The 23,917-nt window shown below is 38.2% G+C and overlaps 1 protein-coding gene across 1 annotated transcript in view; it reads left to right on the top strand.

Moving 5' to 3' along the window:
* The window catches only part of ANKRD31 (ankyrin repeat domain 31), a 131,729-nt gene extending 112,477 nt beyond the window's left edge, over positions 1-19,252 (top strand). The window contains exons 24-25 of the mRNA XM_059062738.2: positions 2,637-2,739; positions 19,107-19,252. Coding sequence (XP_058918721.1) covers positions 2,637-2,739; positions 19,107-19,252 — 249 coding nt within the window. The remainder of the gene's footprint in view (positions 1-2,636; positions 2,740-19,106) is intronic.
* Positions 19,253-23,917: the final 4,665 nt, after the last annotated feature.

Here is a 23,917-nt window from a genome sequence, read left to right as displayed (position 1 = left end):
TTTTGGTATCAGTGTGATGCTGGCCTTCTAGAATGAGTTCAAAAGTGTTCCTTCCTCTGCAGTTTTTTGTTTTTTTTGTTTTTTTTTTTTTTTTTTTTTTTGTGGTATGCGGGCCTCTCACTGCTGTGGCCTCTCCCGTTGCGGAGCACAGGCTCCGGACGCGCAGGCCTAGCGGCCATGGCTCACGGGCTTAGTTGCTCCGCGGCATGTGGGATCTTCCCGGACCAGGGCACGAACCCGTGACCCCTGCATCGGCAGGCGGATTCTCAACCACTGCGCCACCAGGGAAGCCCCTCTGCAGTTTTTTGGAATAGTTTGAGAAGGATAGGTGTTAACTCTTCTCTAAATGTTTGGTAGAATTCACCTTGTGATGCCATCTGGTCCTTTACTTTTGTTTGTTGGGAGTTTTTAAATTACTGATTCAATTTCATTGGTAATTGGTCTATTCAGATTTTCTGTTTCTTCCTAGTTTAGTGTGGGGAGATTGTACATTTCTAAGAATTTGTCCATTTCTTCTAGATTGTCCATTTTATTGGCATGTAGCTGTAGTAGTTTCTTAAGATCCTTGGTATTTCTGTGGTGTTGGTTGTAACTTCTCCTTTTCATTTATAATTTTATTGACTTAGGCCCTCTCCCTTTTTTTCTTGATAAGTCTGACTAAAGGTTTATCAATTTTTCAATTTTATCTTTTCAAAGAAACAGATTTTAGTTTCATTGACTTTTTCTGTTTTTTTTTTTTTTTTTTTTTTTTTTTAGTCTCTGTGTCATTTATTTCTGCTCTGATCCTTATGATTTCTTTCCTTCTACAAACTTTAGGTTTTGTCTGTTCTTCTTTCTCTAGTTCCTTTAGGTGTAAGATTAGGTCATTTATTTGAGATTTTTTTCTTGTTTCCTGAGGTAAGCTTGTGTCACTATATACTTCCCTCTTACAACTGCTTTTGCTGCATCCCATAGATTTTGGATCATCATGATTTTGTTTTCATTTGTCTCTAGGTATATTTTTTTCTTCTTTGCTTTCTTCAGTGAACAATTGGTTGTTTAGTAGCATATTGTTTAGCCTCCATGTGTTTGTGAGGATATTTTGCAGTTTTTTTCTTGTAGTTGATTTCTAGTCACATAGTGTTGTGGTTGGAAAAGATGCTTGATATGATTTTACTCTTCTTAAATTTATTGAGGCTTGTTTTGTGGCCTAGTATGTGATCTATCCTGGAAAATGTCCCATGTGCACTTGAAAAGAATGTGTATTCTGCTGTTTTTGGATGAATGTTAAAAATCCATTGTTGTTAACTGTTAGTTGTTTGGAGAAATGACAGGTGGCATTCGGTGGCCTCACCACTCTTTTTCCCTGGCAAGTGAGGAGGGTTTAGCATACTGAGTAGGCCAGGTCTGTTCCATTAACATTACCAAGCTTTGTTTAGTCATAGGATTGAGCTAAAAGGCTGCCTAACCATTCTGTATTCCTTAGGCCTTCCTCGCTCTGTTCAGTAACAAGCATTTACTGAGCACTCAGGATGTGCTAGACAGCATGCTAAAAGTATATAGTATCATATATATTATCTCCTTTACTCCTCACAACTTAAAAATCTGGAGATACTCATTTAACAGATGCACAAACTCAGGCTCAGAGAATTGAAGAATTTTGCTTAAGAGCTGGGACTTAAGAGTTTTTTCCTAGTATTGTCAGGCACTATATGAAGAGCTAGAGAATAAAAATTAATATTATACAGATCCTTCTTCAAGGAGCTTATAGTTTAGTGGAAATGGACACATTAATACATAATTTCCTTTAAGTGGAATAAGTACCTTGACAGAATATGAGCACAGACTTTATGGGATCCTAGAGGAGGGTCATTACTTGAGCTTAGCAGTTATAGGAAGGCATCCTGGAGGAAGGGATGTCCAAGTTGAGACTTGCTGGTTTAACCATAGTGAACCTAGCTTCTGGGAGTATACTATTAGACTGCTCTAGAACTAAGTCCGGAGGACGCAAAGACCTTTGGACTCAGAACATTTCTGGCAGGTGTTTGCCAGTCTACCTCAGTCCAGCCCATTTGTATGTACATATTTCTAAGCTCTGACCTTTTGGGCTGATAAACAATAAGTTCAAAAACAAACCAAGAAAAACAAAAAAACTTTGATGACCTAAAATGCAGTTAATCTAACCAGTTGTGTATCTGATTTCTTGAAAAGTACCATTTTACTTTTATGACTTAATTTTATTAATGCAACATTAATTTTTTAAAGTTATAAAGTAGCAGGTGCTTGATTAATATTTGTTGAATAAGTGAACATATGAGAGAATTAAGGATACATATCAGGGATCAGCAATTTTTTCTGTAAAGGGCCAGATAATACATATTTCAGGCTTTGTAAGCATATGGTCTCTATCAAAACTACTCCATCCTGTTGTGGCATAAAAGCAGCCATAGATGTTAAGTAAATGAATGAGTATCACTGTGTTCTAGTAAAACTTTATTTACAAAAAAGATGGCAGCCCAGATTTGGCTGTGCACTAGTTTGCCAATACATAATGTACAACAATCAATACTTTACTGGAGTTACAATTTGCAGGAGAAAGGTGTATTTGCTTCTTATAAAATATATGATTTTGAAGTTCTGTGTTTAATTATGTGCAGGTAACATACCGGGGGAAGGAACTTTTAAAGTATATCTCTGAGGAATTACCCTTGCCTCCAGACCCAAACTTGGTACCTCAGCAACATCAACCTTGTCTTCCAGGTATGTGCAGACCAACACCTATTACTTAGTTGTGGGAAAAACACACCCACATCTGCTGAGAAGGCATTGCACTTGTCTTTTTTTTTTTTCCATTTAGGTTAAATTCACATGACATTCAAATAAACATTTTAAAGTGAACAATTCAGTGACATTTAGTACATCAACAGTGTTTTACAACCACCAGCTCTGTGTAGTTCCAAAACAGTTTCATCACTCCAAAAAGAAACCCATACCCATTCAGTAGTTACTTCCCATTCCCCACTCCCTCTAGTCCCTGGGAACTACCAGTCTGCTTCCTGTCTGCGTGGATTTGCCTAGTCTGAATATATTATATAAATGGAATCCTACAATATATGACCTTTTGTGTATGGCACCTTTCACTTAGCATAATGCTTTTAAGGATTATCTACATTGTAACATCTGTCAGTACTTCATTCCTTTTTATGGCTTCCATTGCATATATATATATATATATATATAAACCACAATTTACTTATTTATTCATCCTTTGATGGACATTTGGGTTTCCACTTTCTGGCTATTGGACATAGTGCTGCTATTAACAGGTGTATACATATATTTGTTTGGATACCTGTTTTCAGTTCTTTTGGGTGTATACCAAGGAGTGGAATTGCTATATTATATAATTATTACATGTTTAACTTTTGAGGGAGCAGCCATTACTGTTTTCCACAGCAACTGAATCATTTTACATTCCTACCAGCAATGCACAAGGGTTCCAGTTTCCCCACATCTCTGCCCAAACTTGTTATTTTCTGTTTGTTTGTTTACAGCACTCCGTTTAAACACCATTTAACTTAAATTCTAGAAGAATGACACCTTCCCTCACAATTCCTTTCTCTGAATCTGTGATGTGCTTACTTTAGGTAGATTTTTTTTAAGTGTCATGTAAAAGGGGAAAATGGTATTTTTTCCCTTCCTGCAGGCATGATTTGGTTAGTTTTCCATATTTTCTAAAAATAGATCCTAGATACTAGAATTAAGTCTTTGCTTGTTAGGGTACACTAATACACTTCATCTAATGGAATAAACCTTCAGAAAACTGAAGAGAATGTGGTCTTCACCAATCAGCAGCCGATTTTGAAGTTATTGGAAAGGGCAGCACACATTTATGAAAAGCAGACATAACTAATGTTATATTACCCTTCTCTGCTGCAGTGTACCCTCTTTTTCCCCCAGTTTCCCTGTCTTAGACCAGTTGGGGACAATATATGAGGAGAGGAGGTACAAAACAAAAAATGATAATTCTGTGACAACCAGAGTCAAGAACCAAACAGGATTACTATCACAAGCCCCTAACCAGGGGTTTCCGAGGGTTACTCCTTTCCTTATAACAAATCCCAATAATTCAAGGTACTTTCCTAACTTTATACTGAATTCACTCTAACCTTTGTCTCAAAAACTGGCTTCAGAATAAGATGCATTTTCCCCAGTTTTCTAAGGATAGCCTCAAAAGTATTTTTCATCATTTTGGGGAAACACATAAAATAAAACAATTGTGGGGAAGTTAAAGGGCTTAAGAAACTGGAAGGAGTTGTAGTAATTCATGGTCTTTGGTTCCTTACCTAATCTAATCTTAGAGATAGGCCAAGGAACCTGAGTTTTTAGGAGTGATTCTTATGCAGCCAGCCTGACTCTTGACTTTGAATGACTAGTAGTATCTGATTTCTTATGCAGGTAATAATTTGAAAATTCTTAATATTCAGCCCTTCACTTTGATTCCAAAGCACACCCACTCTTGTGCTTGTACACTCAAGCGCTCTGTCTCTCTTGTCCCTCTCGTCTGTCTCGTGTGCGTGCGCACACACACACTTGAAGGAAAGTCAAGCAAACTCTTTCTCCTAGTTTCTATCCTTAAGAGTCAAAGCAGAAACATAGGTTCTTCCTCATATCAGAAAGGATATCTGCTCCTCAGATTTTCTAGCTCCAGGCACGTATTTCCAGCCCTAGCCATGCATCTTCTTCCTCAGAGGGCTCACAGTTCCTCTGCTAAATGAGCAGGAAATAAAAAATGGGTTCTGAATTGCTGCTTCTGTTGCCTGCAGTATAAACAGTTTCTTGTTACTAATTTCTGTCCAGAAATCCTGAATTTTCTTTCCTTTAGATATTTCAGAAAATGATAGTGCTAATTTGAGAACTGTGGAGGCACCAGTATGCCAACCAGCATCTTGCTACCTTGATCTGGACCTAGGAATCTATAGACAGGTCCCTGCAGGCATCCGTAGGCTGCTGTTGAAGTTTTGTTTGAACATCCTTGATTTAGGATTCTTTTGTACCTGGTTTTGTGGCACCTGACAAATCCAAAGACCTGGTAAGTTAGAAAAATGTAAAGTCTCTAACCTTATTACAAGCAAAGCATTCTGGAGAGAATCTTTTCCCCTCTTCTGCATATCAAAATGTGGTCATGGAAGTTGTGGCTTCAACACCATAGAGATCATAAAGTCTAAAGGAAAAAACATGCCCACATGGATTTAATTAGCCTACTTCAGATCATGAGCATATCTGTTCTCTTATGCTTTTTGATGATCACACTCTTCAGAATACTGTTTTTTGGAAATAGTGGACTAGGAAGAGATATTTACATTTCCCATAACTAAGATGACCATGTATCCCCATTTGACCGGAGAAGTCTCTATCCAGCAAAATTATTAGTACCACTCCCTTTCACTTTCAGACATGCCTTGTTTAGATGACCTAGTACAGGAACCAAGCAAATAACTGTTGGACAAAATGAAATTTGGACAAGTTGAAAAAAAAGAGAGAGAGAGAAACTTTCAGTTTTATTTAAGTTTTTAACTGTATAGTTTCTAGCATACTATTGTGTAAATAGTTGGTTAATTCTTATGTATATCACTCTATATTATAAATAATTGCTGGTTACCTAATCTTAACCCCCTGATAGACTGAGAAGATCTTTGAGTTCAGAGAGATTTCTGTGGGCTCTTGCTTCCTATTATATTCCCAATGCCTGGCATATAGTAGCTTCCAAGTAAAATGTTCATTGAATAAATGAATGAGTGAATGGAAGCATGAATATGATCCAAAGTACTGCTTTTTTTTTTTTTTTTTTTTTGCGGTACGCGGGCCTCTCACTGTTGTGGCCTCTCCCATTGCGGAGCACAGGCTCCGGACGCGCAGGCTCAGCGGCCATGGCTCACGGGCCCAGCCGCTCCGTGGCACGTGGGATCCTCCCGGACCGGGACACGAACCTGTGTCCCCTGCATCGGCAGGCGGGCTCCCAACCACTGCGCCACCAGGGAAGCCCCAAAGTACTGCTTATTTTAAAACTGAATTTACTTATGGTTGACTGTCCTCATAGGTGGACATTCCTAGATCTCACAGGCTATAACAGAATTTGTGGTGAAGAATTCAACAAATGGTAAATGGGATTTTGGTTAGTTAATACTATCTCCTTTATCTGAATTAATCTCCCTTATCTGAATTTTCTGTCTAACTGTGAGGTAGAAGAATGATAGCCCTTCAGGCTTAATTTCCAGAATATACAAACAGCTCATACAACTCAACAACAAAAAAAACAAACAACCCAATCAAAAAATGGGCTGAAGACCTAAATAGACATTTCACCAAAGAAGACATACCGATGGCCAGTAGGCACATGAAAAGATGCTCAACATTGCTAATTATTAGAGAAATGCAAATCAAAACCACAATGAGGTATCACCTCACACCTGTCAGAATGGCCATCATTAAAAAGTTTACAAATAACAAATGCTGGAGAGGGTGTGGAAAAAAGGGAACCCTCCTACACTGTTGGTGAGAATGTAAATTGGTGCAGCCACTATGGAGAACAGTATGGAGGTTCCTTAAAAAACTAAAAATAGAGTTGCCATATGATCCAGCAATCCCACTCCTGGGCATACATTTGGACAAAGCTATAATCCGAAAAGATACATGCATCCGTATGTTCACAGCAGCACTATTTACAATAGCCAAGACATGGAAGCAACCTAAATGTCTATCGGCAACAGATGAATGGATAAAGAAGATGTAGTATATATACACAACTAATACTCAGCCATAAAAAAGAATGAAATAATGCCATTTGCGGCAACATGAATTGACCTAGAGATTATCATACTAAGTGAAGTAAGTCAGAAAGAGAAAGACATGTGCCACCTGATATCACTTATATGTAGAATCTAAAATATGACACAAATGAACTTATTTGTGAAACAGAAACAGACTAACAGGGAACAAACTTAGAGTTACCCAAGGGGAAAGGGGGTGGTGGGAGAGGGATGAATTAGGATTTTGGGACTAGCAGATACAAACTGCTATATGTAAAATAGATAAACAAGGTCCTACTGTATAGCATGGGGAACTATATTCAGTATCCTTTAATAAACCATAATGGAAAAGAAGGTGAAAAAGAATATATATATATGTATAACTGAATCACTTTGCTGTATACCAGAAACTAACACAACATTGTAAATCAACTATACTTCAAAAAAAAAGGGGGCTTCCCTGGTGGTGCAGTGGTTGAGAGTCCGCCTGCCGATGCAGGGGACACGGGTTCGTTCCACAGTCTAGGAGGATGCCACATGCCGCGGAGCGGCTGGGCCCGTGAGCCGTGGCCGCTGAGCCTGCACGTCCGGAGCCTGTGCTCCGCGGTGGAGAGGCCACCCGCGTACCGCAAAAGAAAAAAAAAAAAAAAAGAAAGAAAGAATAAGGAATGATGGCCCTCCACATTTTCTCAACCAGAAATTTAAAAGAGAACTATTTCTCCTTTCCCCTCATCAAGTTTACTTCTACATATCATTTTGGATTCATGGTATCAAGAAAATCATGAGTCCTGAAGATAAGTGATAAAATTACTTGCTTCAGTAAGTCAGAGATAATAATGGAAGAGCTTTTTATTTATTTGAGTTCTACACAAAAACTAGTTAATTTGGCAACTTGAGGCAATGTATTGATGGACTCCAGGATGTTAAAATGTGGTATATTAACACATTTGAGGATATATGTTGTTTCTAATGAAGATTGTAAACATACCAATGCTAATCTTTAAAAATGAAGTTCTGTTGATGAAATGTTGATGAAATCCCTGAAGTATCTATCTCTAAAGTCCTTTATAAGCTTTAAAATGGAGTGAGTCTATGATGCATTTTCCCTTAAAATTTCACAGCTTCCTCCCAAGCCTCTCTCCCCTCTGCCTACTTGGCTGTAGTTCTTCCTTTGTGTTATTGAGGGAATCTTCATTGATATTTCAGTATATGTTGGAATGGGAAAAATGAACATTCCCAAAACTTCTATTACATAATGTGAACATTATGTGTAAACATACTGACATATTTTTCACAAAGTTCTTTAGAAAAACATTCTGTTAATATAGATCACATTTCATTATTTACCTGGAAAGCCAGTTTTATATGTTTATGTCCCCTGTCACCATAGTACCAAGACACTCAAAACACATGAAGCTGAATGTATTCATCTAAGCAAAACAAACAAAAAAAGAGTATCTCCTGAGGCCTTTCTTTTCCCAGGCTATCATTTAATGCACACTGATTATATAATTTTTAATTTTCTCTCGGGAAGATCTAACATCACTTGTTCATTTGAAAATAGAACATGCTTTTTCAGTAAAAAAAAGATTTTTTTTTGTTTTTAATGAAAATGGTCTTTGACCTAGTTATAATCTGTTGTGAATAAATGACTTTAAAGAGAGAGTTTTCTTCATTTCAGTGCTGTTATTGTGCTTCATTTCTCTGTAAAAGTATATGTAATAGAACACATTCACAGGTGCTTCTGTTTTATGTGGTTAAGAACTTCTTAAACAGCCAAGGAAGATGGGTGCCTGATAACAGAGCAGAGGGTGTTTATTTCAGCTCCTGTTTAAACTTCTGATCCTTTTTCATTATTTTAATCGTATTTTTTTTCATACTGGTATTTTGTATCTACTGATAGGGGAGGAAAGAGAAGAAAACAAATTACCTGTTGAGCATTTGCCATGTGCCAGACCCCCTGCCAGATTATTTTACATACATTAGGACATTTAGGAGCTTCTTTTTAGTAGAACTCCAAGGTTCACGTCTGTACAACAGAGACACAGAAAACCTGAACACTTTACGTATAAAATCAAGTACCTCAAACCCAATTCAGCTTAAAGAACCACCTATTAATTTTCAATTTTCACCTGAACAATGAGGGCCTAAATAGTTTTAAACTTCTAAATATAATAAAGTCTATTTCTCGATTCCAGTACAGTTTCACAGATGGCTTTTGATATTATCAATGTAAATCTGTGCCAAATTATTAATTTAGTTTTAGATATCCAATCATGTAATACTCTATCACCATATTTATCCTTTAGGATCCTTCATTTATCAGAAGACACTGAACTTTATTTTTTTTTCTTTGGCTGCATTGGGTCTTCTTTGCTGCGCATGGGCTTTCTCTTGTTGCGGTGAGCGGGGGCTACTCTTCATTGCGGTGCACGGGCTTCTATTGCAGTGGCTTCTCTTGTTGTGGAGCATGGGCTCTAGGCACACAGGCTTCAGTAGTTGCAGTGCATGGGCTCAGCAGTTGAGGCTCGTGGGCTCTAGAGCACAGGCTCAATAGTTGTGGCACGTGGGCTTAGTTGCTCCGTGGCATGTGGGATCTTTCCGGACCAAGGCTTGAACCCGTGTCCCCTGCATTGGCAGGTGGATTCTTAACCACTGTGCCACCAGGGAAGTCCCTGAACTTTGTATTTAAATAGCCATAGTAGAATTTTTCCCCATCATGACTAGAGCAGATGTATTTTTACAATTCATTAAAATTATTCTTAATCATTTTGCCTTTGATTGGAATTACATTTCTGATTCAGGATGAGAACGTATACATAAGTATGTTCATTTTTATTTATAACTAGAGCAAGTGATGTTTCATTCCATAATCGTAATGAAGTGTAGAATGCTTAGTTTGTAAGCACAAGTTCTGGAAGTCTGAGTTCAATAATTTTCAAGTTAGAAGTGAACCTAATAGATTAGCTAGTCTTGGACCTGTTTTACAGATGATGAAACTGAGAACCAGAGGAGTAAAATGGGTTAGGGATGTGTCAGAAGTGAACCATCAGTTAAAATAATGAATCTGATTATTTTTGCTTTAGATATATTAAGGGAATTTTTTTCAGAAACAGAGGAAAATAAAAAGAAACAAAATTGAATTATTTGTAGTGAGGTGGATGGACCTAGAGACTGTTATACAGAGTGAAGTAAGTCAGAAAGAGAAAAACAAATATGCTAACACATATATATGGAATCTAAAAAAAAAGGTTATGAAGAACCTAGGGGCAGGACAGGAATAAAGACGCAGACGTAGGGAATGGACTTGAGGGCACAGGGAGCGGGAAGGGTAAGCTGGGACGAAGTGAGAGAGTGTCATGGACATACATACACTACCAAATGTAAAATAGATAGCTAGTGGGAAGCAGCTGCATAGCACAGGGAGATCAGCCCCGTGCTTTGTTTCCACCTAGAGGGGTGGGATAGGGAGGGTGGGAGGGAGGGAGATGCAAGAGGGAGGAGATATGGGGATATATGTATACTGATTCACTTTGTTATACAGCAGAAACTAACATACCATTGTAAAGCAATTGTGCTCCAATAAAGATGTTTAAAAAAAATTCATCAGCCTTACATAATTGTGTATTATCATATGTAGTATTTGTATTGTGTATTGTTTTTAAGTGTCAATGTTCATTTGGATTTATCTACATATTTACTACTTTATTTGCTCTCCGTTCTATTTCACTTCTCAAACTTTCCATCTAGGACAAGTTTCCTTCCTGTGTTACATCCTTTAGAATTTCCTTCATTCATAAACTCTCTCTACTTTGTCTAAAAATTATTTTATCTTACATTATTTATTGCATTTTTCAATGGTCATTGAAATCTGGTATAAAAGACGTTTTCATGACATACATTAAAGGTTCTCTTTTACTGTAAAAAAAAAAAAAAACCAAAAAAAAGAGGAAAAAGAACAGTAAAAGTTAAATTATTTTTAACCTAACTAGTATGTCATTTGGAAGTGCCAGTTTTGGCCACTAGATAACATGAATAGTTGCATGAGCCCATTCTTTTGCCTACTAATGAATCTATCAATTCAGTTTAAGCAGACTTATGCAGAATATCTAAAGTCTGGTGATATTACTTGAGGGAGATTTATTTCTCCCTACCTTGTCCATAAGCAGAATGGTTCCTTAGCTGTGCATTTCCTGTTGGGGCTTAGGGACAACAAGAAAAGACAAATGTCTGATTAAATAGCTATCTTCCTAGTTGTACTGGGCTGCTAAATGTGCTAATGTTTAGAAATTTTATTTATAGATCTCAGAGGGCACTGACTTTGCCTAGGGAATCTACCCCAAGTAAAAGTGAAAATTAAAGGGAGAAGGGCTTCTACCTGCTAATGGGGTGAATTGGTGGTTTTCACAGTTCTGATGGAAAAATTCTTTGTCACAAAGCTACAAGTAGATGTCCTTAGTTATCATTGCATAGAAGATGGTAATTATTTGACCAAATAACAGATTAAGTTACTATCTCTCAGGGTTCTAATTTCTCTTTACCTCATTCAAAAAATTCTTTCAGTGATAGAACTTTTTAAAATCCTCCTATTCCTCTTTGTTTCTTTGAGGCTCCAGAGCCCCAGGTGTCTGGCCTCTTAAGCAGAACTGAACTTCCAAGCACTAGTCCACTTAATCCTCCCCACAGTGAGGAATGGGAAAAATGAATAGTAGGTATTGTTGTCAGACTGCTTAAGACTATGTGTGTGTTTGCTCCGAGTATTACAGTGCGGTACCTGTCAGTTCATACTGCTGCAGATCACAACAGCTTAGTTTTTCTAAGATCTTTCCATGGAACAGTAACAATTTACTAATGGACCCAAAGTAAAATCATTTCCTGTAAAGTATATTAAATTTAAACATTTTACATCCAATATCTCAATCTTGCTGCTTCATTCCCTCTTAGCTATCTACCTCCAACATGACTGTCAGGGCTAGAGTGGAAGCAAAACTCCAGTGTTTGGGAGCTTCCAGTTTGGAAGCAGGTCTTTTAAGTGTGTGCTTCCTGCAGTCCCATTATTTGTTCCTATGCTAATTGGCCCAAAGCTTGGTGGGAGTAGTAAGTATTGTAGTAAGAGTATAGGCTGCATTGGTGAGGAAACTTTAGTTCACTGTTCTTTTATATTTAAGTGCCTGTATTTTGTGCAACCTATTAAGTTCCTATTAAGTAACAGTGATTATATTGAGTACTATAAATGAATTATTAAATCAAAAAAATTAAATCTAAATCTGAGCTTCGTAACTACTTGGATTCTTTCCTTTCTTGTCTCACATGGTTGTGCAAGGATTAAAGTATTGAAAAGTGATGGACAAATGTGTGATATGACTGTCAGAGCACAGAAACAAACTATAGAAGGATATGATATACCCTGGGTTGTTATCGTTGGCTACCTGGGCAGCAGGGGAGTTGGGGCAGGGAGAGGATTGCCGGAAAACCATACCTTCGGGCCAAATTTAGAGTATATACAAAAGTAAAGCACTGAAAACAGTTCTAAAAGCCCTGAAAGCAGGATGCATGCGGAGTGAGCCCAGACTAGGGCCCACAGAAGAGAATCTCAATTCTAGAACTGTGTTCTCAGCTACTGTAGTAACAGGTTATTATTTATTTCTCAGAAGATTGATAATACAAACCACAATATATTTTTACTTATTTTAAGTAGCTGTAGTACACTGCATGTATGTTTAATTTTTTATGAAAAGAAAAAGCAGAGTTTTTAAAATATTACATACTGGCATTGATGCTTTCAGGTATGCTTTCCATATGTAGACGTAGAGAAAAGGTTTAGTCAACTTCAAAAGAAGAAAAGTTAGTGAAGTTCTTTGTCTTTAACTTTCCTGAATGTTATTTGCCTGGAATGATTCAAATAATTTTGAAGCTTGTACTATTATGTAATAAGATAACATAGCAATTTTATAGTTACTTAACACAATTCAAACTGGGATCATACATTTGAAATCAGTTTGCTGTATTCTTACATGTTCTTATATGAGGATTACCCTGTTTAGCTCAGTTTTCTGTATGAATGTGTTTTTTGTTTTGTTGCCCACCCCATCCCAATATATTGGGAATTGTGGATAACAACAAAGAAATCTGGAAGCTAGAAGTTGTGGTCAGCCAAAGGTGCCGGACCTGGTAGCACGGGCTGGAATGAAATGGGTGGGAATGCAGTGGTAGATGGAGTTCAGAGATACCTGTTGCAGAAGAGGTGGTAGAGGAGAAAGAAAAGGCAGCAGAAGATGAGAGGTAAAGGAGATGAGAACAGGTGTTTTGTAAGGAATGGTCTTTGTTTCTTCCAGTCTGATCATTATGGAAAACAGGCTATTCTGTGAGAAACTAGGGGATGGTCTTAATACTAAGTTTTGTAGTGTGATATGTGTATGTTCCCCGAATTTCATGTCCATGGGCTTACCCAGGAAGTGGCACCTTCTGTTACCACAGAGCCACTCGCAGTTTTCCTAAAGTCCTGCAGAGTACAGGAAAGCCAGGAGTGTATTATGCTGACAGTGAAATTGAGTGGATCTGGGGGTGGGATTTTGGCTGCCATGACCTCTGTTCCTTTGAAAGAGAAGCCATGTGAATAGCCACTAGACAGAATATCAACCAAATAACTTTTGTGGATCTATCATGGCTAACCTGTTGAGAAAGTTATAAATCAAAACCATCACACCCTACTGACTTTAGTGATAAAGTCAACCCTGCTAAAAAAAAAAAGAAGAACGTGGGCCTAAAATGGTCCCTTTATCTTAATTTATTACAGCATGTAAGGGAGAGAGAGAGAGCCAGATCAGCTCCAAGCAAAGCTAGTTTAGAGTGCAAAGCAGTATTGAATAACACTACAGTTTTACAGAAAACTTTCACATAGGTGTTATTTTCTCATTTGACAAAGGTGAATGATGGGAATAGTAAGGAAAAAGGAAAAAAAGGTTTAACATTAGCATTACTTTATTGAAAACTCCAAACTCCATTTCTGTGGGTTAATAGGTTAACAGATGTCCATCCGAAAATGCTGTTTTTCAAACATTTTTGTTATATCATCTCAGCATCCCAAGTTTGGGCCACTCTGTTTCCAGCATGTCAATTGGGAAGATGGGCAGGTTGCTTCCTGTGGATCTACTGCTTATCATTCTGCACTTTTGTTGGTGACCTTCTCTATGTGAGCCCTATGGTCATAATTTCTGGTTACAAACAAGATGAAGCTATTCAGGTGCTCTTGGCCATCTCTTACAAGTGCCCATGTTTGGGTCTGTGACTTTTTTTTTTTTTTTTTTTTTTGTGGTACACGGGCCTCTCACTGTTGTGGCCCCTCCCGTTGCGGAGCACAGGCTCCGGACACGCAGGCCCAGCGGCCATGGCTCACGGGCCCAGCTGCTCCGCGGCATGTGGGATCTTCCCGGATCGGGGCACGAACCCGTGTCCCCTGCATCGGCAGGCGGACTCTCAACCACTGCGCCACCAGGGAAGCCCTGGGTCTGTGACTTTTAAGGCAAGGTCCATTCACTGGAAAGAGAATAGGTTTTTTGTGCATACAGGCCCATCCTTGCTCTAATGAAACTAAGCTAATATTAGCAAAATTAATTTAAATTAATATTTAAAGCCGTATTTCCATGGGCTTTTCCTGAAGGATGAATGCTCTCCACTCCCAACTTTTGTGAGATACCTTGCTTCAGATAGTCTATAAAACAAGCCTGCTAATAAGGGGATTATTTTGTTTACATATGGACCACATGTAAAACGGTTTAAATTCTTTGGGTTGTAAGTAACAGTTTAAAACCCAAATCAGACTGGCTTACACCCCCCATAAAAAGGAATTTTATTGAATTTTACATGAAAGACCAGGAGTAGGTTCTTCAGGCTTAAGCCAGCGTTCAAAGAGCATGACTGAGCACCCAGTTTTTCTTGCTTTCCATTTCTCACCTGCATGGTAGCAGCCTCTCCTCTCATCATCCCAGAGCTACATGCTTCCAGATTCAAGTCTAGAGGGAAAGAATTTGGATGTGACTCTTTCCCAGAAGGGGAAACAAAGATCTCATTGCGTGTAACTTCACTCTAAATGGGTCGTGTTCTTACCCTGAATCAATGCCTGTTCACTGATTGGCCTAGATCTAAACAAATCAGGAGATTAATGTTGGAAGGAAGAGATATTGAATTATATCCTCTGAACTGAGCAAGAACTTTAAGACCAAAAAACTAAGCAGGCAACTCCATAAAGGGTAATTGTGAAGTTTATTGTGGGTAACTTACATAGGGGTAGGAAGGATCAGGAGGAGATGATCCAGAAGCATTCATAGCCGTACTCTGCCTCTGAAAAAGGTAAGGAGGATTTAAAGGGACCAAAGCTAAAAATAGAATCTGACTACTTGGGAGAATCATGGTTGGTCCACACTGACAGGAACCCCTGTTTTTCCTCCCTGCCCTTCCCTGAGGGGTCTCATGACTGTTAACTACCTGCGTCAGCAAAAGGCATTCTTCCAGTTTTCGTATCAGTTGAAGACAAGGGTAAGCTGATAGAGAACTATTAACTATCTGCGTCAGCAAAGGCATTCTTCCAGTTTTCGTATCAGATGAAGACAAAGGTAAAAGCTGGCTTGGGCGCATTCCTTGTGAGTAGGCTAAAGTACAGTCATGCAGAAAGGGAAGGGGTAGGACTGCAGACCTAAGATGGAGCTGACAAAATGGAGTCAGTGTGGTTCAGCCACACAGTTGAGAACAATTTCACCAGAAGCACCTGGACCAAGTGTGGGGAAAGGGATGGTCCTCCAGAGGCAAATTAGGGTGGGATCACCATTAGAAGGATAAATGGGTACTTTATCAGGAGCGCCAGATATCCATGCAGATGTGTAACTATGTAAACGTTTGTACTGCTTAGAATTATGAACAAAGCACTTGTACTATACGATATGTCTCTCTGAAACTGCCTGGCTGAGGTCACACAGATAGCATGTTGGTGCTAACCTTGGAATAAGATTCAATTAGTTGAATGACATATAGCTCATATAGCCAATCTCCAAGAAGGGAATCTCTGAGACTGTCAGGGAGCTTAAAGAAGCCAGTTTTAGCATCATTGGCTCTTAAACTGGCAGAGCTAAAAGGGACCCTTCTGATCATCAACTCTCTCACCTCTCAGAGGAGATGGAAATCTAGGTAAGCCATATAACTTGCTTGAGATCACAACCAAGTTTGGTGACCTAGAAAATTGATCATCCATCTTCCAGCCTAAGACTCTTTTTAGTAATAAATACCTGCTATAATAATAACAGCTACTATTTATTGAGTGTTTGCTCTGTATTAGGCAGTAGACAGGCATTTCACATGCAGTATCTCATTTAATCTTTACATCTGTTTTATTCTCAATTCACTGGAAATTGAGGCACAGAGGGGCTTTGTATAACTACCTTCAGAAGCTTCAGTTATCCTTTTTTTGCCTTGGTGTTTTAGACTGCAAACAGGTTTTTTTCTTCCAAGATAGGTCAGTGCTGATTTACAGCTTTATCTTGGGTATACAAAATGGAGTGAGTGAAGAATGACCTAGTCAGAAAACCTGTTATATGTGCTCATAGACTTGACTAGGGTCTAAGGTTCATAATAAGTAAATATAAATCTTATTTTTTACTTTTTAAAATTTATTATTTTTTAACATCTTTATTGGAGTGTAATTGCTCTACGATGGGATGTTTGTTTCTACTTTATAACAAAGTGAATCAGCCATACATATACATATGTTCCCATATCTCTTCAGATCGTCTCCCTCCCTCCCACCCTCCCTATCCCACCCCTCTAGGTGGTCACAAAGCCCCGGGCTCATCTCCCTGTGCTATGCGGCTGCTTCCCACTAGCTATCGATTTTACATTTGCTAGTGTATATGTCAGTGCCACTCTCTCACTTAGTCCCAGCTTACCCTTGCCCCTCCCGGTGTCCTCAGGTCCATTCTCTACGTCTGTGTCTTTATTCCTGTCCTGCCCCTAGGTTCTTCATAACCTTTTTTTTTTTTAGATTCCATATATATGTGTTAGCCTATTTGTTTTTCTCTTTCTGACTTAGTTCACTCTGTATGACAGACTCTAGGTCCATCCACCTCACTACAAATAACTCAATTTCGTTTCTTTTTATGGCTGAATAATAATCCATTGTATATATGTGTCACATCTCCTTTATCCATTCATCTGTTGATGGATACTTAGGTTGCTTCCATGTCCTGGCTCTTGCAAATAGACCTGCAGTGAACATTGTGGTACATGACTCTTTTTGAATTATGGTTTTCTCAGGGTATATGCCCAGTAGTGGGATTGCTGGGTCATATGGTAGTTCTATTTTTAGTTTTTTTTTTTCTTGTGATACGTCAATTATATCTCAACGTACAATAAGCAAGCATTTAAAATAAAATGCTACTTCCTTCTGGCCTCCGTTGTTTCAGATGAGAAATCCACTGTCTTTATAAGTGGAGTTCCTCTCTAGATTATGTTTCTCTCTGACTGCTTTTAAGATTTGTTTTTGTTTGTTTTTACTTCTCTGAAGTTTAATTACAGTGTGTATTGGCATGGATTTCTTTGGTTTATTGTGTTTCTCATTTGCTCAGGTTCTTCAATCTGTAGGGTTTTGTCCTTTACCAAATTCGGGAAGTTTTATCCATTATTTCCTTGAATAATCTCTCAGTCCCACTTTCTTTGTACTTTATTCTGGAACTCTGATAACACAAATATTGAATTATCTGTTTTTGTTCTGCAGGCTCATGAGGCTCTGATTGTTGTTGATGTGTAACTTGACTGACTACAGTGACCAGAATGTGATCCAGCATTATTCTGATGTTTCTGTGAGGTGGTTTTGTTTTTTTTGTTGTTGTTGTTGTTTTTGTTTTGTTTTGTTTTTTGCGGTACGCGGGCCTCTCACCGTTGTGGCCCCTGCCGTTGCAGAGCGCAGGCTCAGCAGCCATGGCTTACCGGCCTAGCCGCTCTGCGGCATGTGGGATCTTCCCAGACCGGGGCACGAACCTGTGTCCGCTGCATTGGCAGGCGGACTCTTAACCACTTCGCCACCAGGGAAGCCCTGTGAGGTGGTTTTGGATAAGATTTACATTTAAATCAGTGGACTTTGAGTAAGGCAGATTGCTGGGTCGTATGGTAGTTCTATCTTTAGTTTTTTAAGGAACCTCCATACTGTTCTCCATAGTGGCTGTATCAATTTACATTCCCACCAACAGTGTAAGAGGGTTCTCTTCTCCACACCCTCTCCAGCATTTATTATTTGTAGATTTTTTGATGATGGCCATTCTGACCGGTGTGAGGTGATACCTCATTGTAATTTTGATTTGCATTTCTCTAATGATTAGTGATGTTGAGCATCCTTCCATGTGTTTGTTGGCAATCTGTATATCTTCTTTGGAGAAATATCTATTTAGGTCTTCTGCCCATTTTTGGATTGGGTTGTTTGTTGATATTGAGCTGCATGAGCTGCTTGTAAATTTTGGAGATCAATCCTTTGTCAGTTCCTTCGTTTGCAAAGATTTTCTCCCGTTCTGAGGGCTGCCTTTTCGTCTTATGGTTTCCTTTGCTGTGCAAAAGCTTTTAAGTTTCATTAGGTCCCATTTGTTTATTTCTGTTTTTATTTCCATTTCTCTAGGAGGTGGGTCAAAAAGGATCTTGCTGTGATTTATGTCACAGAGTGTTCTGCCTATGTTTTCCTCTAAGAGTTTGATAGTGTCTGGCCTTACATTTAGGTCCTTAATCCATTTTGAGTTTATTTTTGTGTACGGTGTTAGGGAGTGTTCTAATTTAATTCTTTTACATGTAGCTGTCCAGTTTTCCCAGCACCACTTATTGAAGAGGCTATCTTTTCTCCATTGTATATTCTTGCCTCCTTTATCAAAATTAAGGTGAGCATACATGCATGGGTTTGTTTCTGGGTTTTCTATCCTGTTCCATTGATCGATATTTCTGTTTTTGTGCCAGTACCATACTGTCTTGATTACTGTAACTGTGTAGTGTAGTCTGAAGTCAGGGAGCCTGATTCCTCCAGCTCCGTTTTTCTTTCTCAAGATTGCTTTGGCTGTTTGGGGTCTTTTGTGTTTCCATACAAATTGTGAAATTTTTTGTTCTAATTCTGTGAAAAATGCCATTGGTAGTTTGATAGGGATTGCATTGAATTTGTAGATTGCTTTGGGTAGTATAGTCATTTTCACAATGTTGATTCTTCCAATCCAAGAATATCTCTCCATATGTTTGTATCATCTTTAAATCTTATTTTTTTAAAGACAGTTTTTAATTTGTTGACTCTTCTTTAAACAGGAACTTCCAAAGAGTCAATCCAAAGCATCCCACATTATCTTCAAATAAATGAAATACTGTTAATCAGCGATCAAGAATTTCTCCCATGCCATATAATGGATGAGCATTGGAAGTTCTATGTGGAATGTGAGGAGCTAACATTCTAAAGCCTTGTTTTCTTAATAATTTATTAGGTATTTGTTCATATTATTAACCAATGTTCATATTTTGTCATGTGTGGGCTGGTGGGCCTTTTTAATACACACTTTATTAGTTACTACTTAAGATGTGTTTACTGTTTTAAGAAAAAATATAAGTCTTCAACTATTGTAGTAAGATTAATAGTTTTTTGCAATTAAAATAAAGACATTTTTGACATAAACAATATTGACTCTCTGGCTTTCTTTTTACTAAAATAAACTTTAAACAGATCTTTAAATCAACACCTCTACCTTTGCATAAATAACTGTTGTTCCTTATGGGAAGTAAGAATACAAATAGGAGTGACTGTTGGTTCTGAAAAGTCCCTGGTAAAGTAAATCTACTTAAAAAAAGAACTTAAAGTCCCACTACCTTCCCCCATCTACTTTGGAATTTATGTTGAAATCAAAATGTAAAATTATGAAAGAGGTTTGTCTTAAGTTTCACAAAATTTAGTGTAGATAGAATTGTAGCTGTGCTAAGTCTGAGAACAAAAAATGAATCAATTGTTGATTTGGGGGCTGAGTATTTTAAATAGGATATATTTCATCTTTAACGTTCGCTACACTGTCATGAAGATTTTTTTAAAAAGAGCTATATTCAAGAGCTTTATAAGTTTTTATAAGCTTTCTTTCTACCAGTCTGTCTTAATCCTTTGATAGCCATCTTATTCTTATCTGTCATTACCCCAGGCTCCCAAATACGCTTTTTAACTCTGTGGCCTAATTCTGTCACTTCTCTCTCATTTGGGTAGAGAGGTCAAAATTGCAATAAAAATTACCCTAGCAAGTGCTAGAACTTGGGGGGGGGATGGGGAGGAGCGATATGGTGTTGCTTTTTGATATTTTCTTATTTTAAATGTACAGAATCTTAAATATCTTTAGAATACACAAGAAACTTGTCAACAGTTGCTTGTGGAGAGAAGAATTATGGGACTGGGGAACTAAGGGGAAAGGAAGACTTTTAACTACATGCACCCTTTGGCAACTTTGAAATTGGTACTCTGTGTTTATTCTTTGTATTCAGATAAAAATTTTAAATATCTGAAAAGATAGCACCTGAAAATGCCTATTCATAAAAGTGTAAAGACAGATCATTTTATTTTTCTTCCTTTGAGATTCCATTGAAAATGTTCAGGATAAAGTGAACCCTACATGGTGTAATGTTTGAGAACTGATAAGAATTTTATTGTTCCATTATCATTTTCTTAGACTACCCTATTTTTCTAATTTTTGAATAATATACCTGAGGTGGTCTATTTGGCTTTCATTACTTAAGGAGATATTTAAAACATGGGCCATTTGGGAATATATGTACTAACGTGAGAAATATATACAATATATATAAGTATACAATATACTAAGAAAAAAAAAAAAAAGAAAAACAATATACTTATATATATTATATATATAAGTAACTGAAAAATGCAAATTGTTAGTATTTAGTACAAATCCTGGTTGTGTTAAATAAAAATTATATGCCTTTCTGCCTCTGTGGGAGGGAAGTTTGGGGGAGAATGGATACATGTATATGTGCTGCTGAGTCCCTTTGCTGTGCACCTGAAACTGTCACAACATTATCAATCGGCTATACTCCAATATAAAATAAAAAGTTTAAAGAAAATTATATGCCTTTGAGTGCATCTATAATATATATAGCCATATAAATATAATACATATTTTTATATTATGCGTGGTATATCTACTTTATAAGCTATGAAATTTGTATTTGTATGTATAAGTGTGTGTGTGGTGTGGGAGATATCAAGTAAAAGATCTGGAATGCTACAAATAAAATTGCAGTGCCTGTCCCTAAGGGAGTTGGACTGGGGAAGTTGGAAGGATATATTACAGTTTACTTTCAACTTTAAAAAAAAGCCACACACATATTTCTTTTGTAATTTAAAAATATTTTTTAAAAAATAACTTAAAAGCAGGTATTTTGTTTAGTGATTACAATTTACAAAAGTCATACATTCTAAGTTTATAGTATAAGAAATCTTGCAATTCTGAGTTTTCATTTTAGTGATCAAATTCTTAAACTTAGTTTTCCAAGCCCATTTAACATTAAGTATACCAGCTGGCAACTGACTTAACACCTAGTGGAGGCATGTTGAGTATTGCCCAAACTAAACAAAAGGGTCTACTTCAAGCAGTGTTGGGGTCCGGAGAGCTACCTTACCTCAGATCTTCCCTGTGAGATGATTGGGTGATTTGGGGTATTGGCTAGATATTTTGCCTATTCTGTGTTCTAAATGAAACAAGCTTCCGGACCCTAAGCCATACGAGGGACTTCCAAGAATATCTAATAATGCAGTCTTCTCTGATATTTGTATCCTTTCTATAAAACTAAGTTCCTGAATATCTCCAGGATACTCCATACCCAACAAGGAAGCCTATTCCCTTTCAGATAGGTACTCCTAAATATTAGAAAGCTGGAACCCCAATGTCCCAGGACTCAAAACACTTGTTTTAAGACTTGAATTTACAGCATAAGCCTCCCCTGGCCTGATTGCTGGGAATGTCCAAGCATACCTCTTGTCCTTTCATCCTCCATTTCTCTTTCAGTCAGTCACTTCGAATTCCCCTCCTGAGCTCAGTCCTTTATCAGGACTAGACTATGTGCAACCTCACCCCAGTTCTTTGCCTTATAAAAACCTGCAGCACACTCTGGCAAATTATTCTTCCTAAGGGTCTGTTTTACTTCCCTGCTGCTACTGCGAGAGTAAAATCTAGGTCCAACATTTGAGGCCCCTAGCTCTCTGGTCCTGATGTAACCTTCCAGCTTCATCTCCAGCCATCTCTAACCTTTTACTCACTCTTAAGCTCCTTCTTCGTCCCTTTTATAGACTGAATTTGTGCCCTCTCAAAATTCATATGTTGAGGTCCTAACCCTCAGTACCTCAGAATGTGACTGTATTTAGAGATAAGACCTTTAAAGACACTATTAAATTAAAATAAGGCAGTTAAAGTAGGTCCTAATGCAGTCTGACTGGTGTCCTTACATGAAAAAACTTTGGATATACAAAGGGATACCGGGGGTGCATGTGAACAGACAAAAGACAATAAGGAACACAGCAAAAACGCAGCCATCTGCAAACAAAGGAAAGAGGACTCAGAATGAAATCAGCCCTGATGACGCTTTGATCTTGGACTTCTACCCTCCAGAACTTTGAGAATTTTCTGTTGTTTAAGCCACCCAGTTTGTAGTATTTCATTATGGCAGCCCTGGCAAACTAATACAATCCCTAACTCTACCCAACATTTTGTTTATACTACCGGAAATGTTCCCTCTCCCATCTGTCCATCTATGTCCATCTTTGAGCCCTCTCCTCATATATGACCTGTGTTGCTTTCTCAGGCCAAGTACTTAATATTTACTGTTGGTATTATTAGTTTTCTTTCAATGGCTCATCTCCCTCAAGTAGCTGGAAACCTTGTCGAGGTCACGTTTAGGGTCTTGCACTTTGTGTTTCTAATAAAATATCTCAAACGTACTAGATATTTAAGAGGTATCAGTCAGGGTGTTTTCGATTATGATGACAGAAAACCATACTCATAATGGAAAATTTATTATTTCATTTATTAAGTCCAGAGGTGGGAATTTGGGTGTTGGTTAATTCTTTAATTCAACAATATCATGATTTTTTCCATCTTTCTTCCAGCTCCCTTCACAGTGCCAAGATGGCTCTGCTGTTATAGGCAGGTGTACATGCAGAAACAGCATTATTAGAAGAAAGAAGGAAAATTTTCTTCCAATGCACATCTTTTGGGAAGAAACCTTCCCTGAACACCACCACCCCAGGAAATTGTATGTCATTAGACAAAATTGTGCCATCTGCTTGTTCCAAAGCAGTCACTAGCCAGGGAAGTGGGGTTACCTTGACTGGCTGCGAGAAGTAAGTACATGCCCATGTGCGGGAAAGTAGTCAGATGTACAAACTCCACACTGCCAGTTAAAAAAAAAACCTGGGGCTTCCCTGGCAGTTCAGTGGTTAAGAATCCACCTGCCAATGCAGGGGACATGGGTTTGAGCCCTGGTCCAGGAAGATCCCACATGCAACTAAGCCTGTGCACCACAACTACTGAGCCTGTGCCCCAGAGCCCAAGAGCCACAGCTACTGAGCCCGCGTGCCTCAACTACTGAAGCCCATGCACCTAGAGCCCGTGCTCCGCAACAAGAGAAGCCACCGCAGTGAGAAGCTCGTGCACCACAACAAAGGGTAGGCCCTGCTCGCCACTAGAGAAAGCCCACGTGCAGCAACGAAGACCCAACACAGCCAAAAATAACTAAATAAAATAAAATTTTTTTAAAAAAAAACTGTAGGGCAGGGGTGGGGTAAGAGCTAATATTTATTGAGCACTTAACATATACCAGTCATTGTTATAAGCACTTCCGATGTGTTAACTCATTTAATATTCACCACACCTTTTGAGGTAGGAAATATTATCCACATTTTATAGATGAGGAAACTGAGGTATAGGATGAAGTAACTTGGCCCAAAGTCACACAGCTACCAAGTGGTAGAGCTGGGATTCGAACCTGGTAATTTGGCTTCACAACTCATGCTGTTAGGTATCATATATTTCCTCTGTCTCAACCAAAATTATCTGCCTGAAAATATATGTTAT

This window comes from Kogia breviceps, chromosome 4, assembly GCF_026419965.1.
Source record: "Kogia breviceps isolate mKogBre1 chromosome 4, mKogBre1 haplotype 1, whole genome shotgun sequence".
Classification (NCBI taxonomy): domain Eukaryota; kingdom Metazoa; phylum Chordata; class Mammalia; order Artiodactyla; family Physeteridae; genus Kogia; species Kogia breviceps.
The sequence above is the reverse complement of the archived record's forward strand: the minus strand, read 5'-3'. Positions and strand labels throughout refer to the sequence as shown.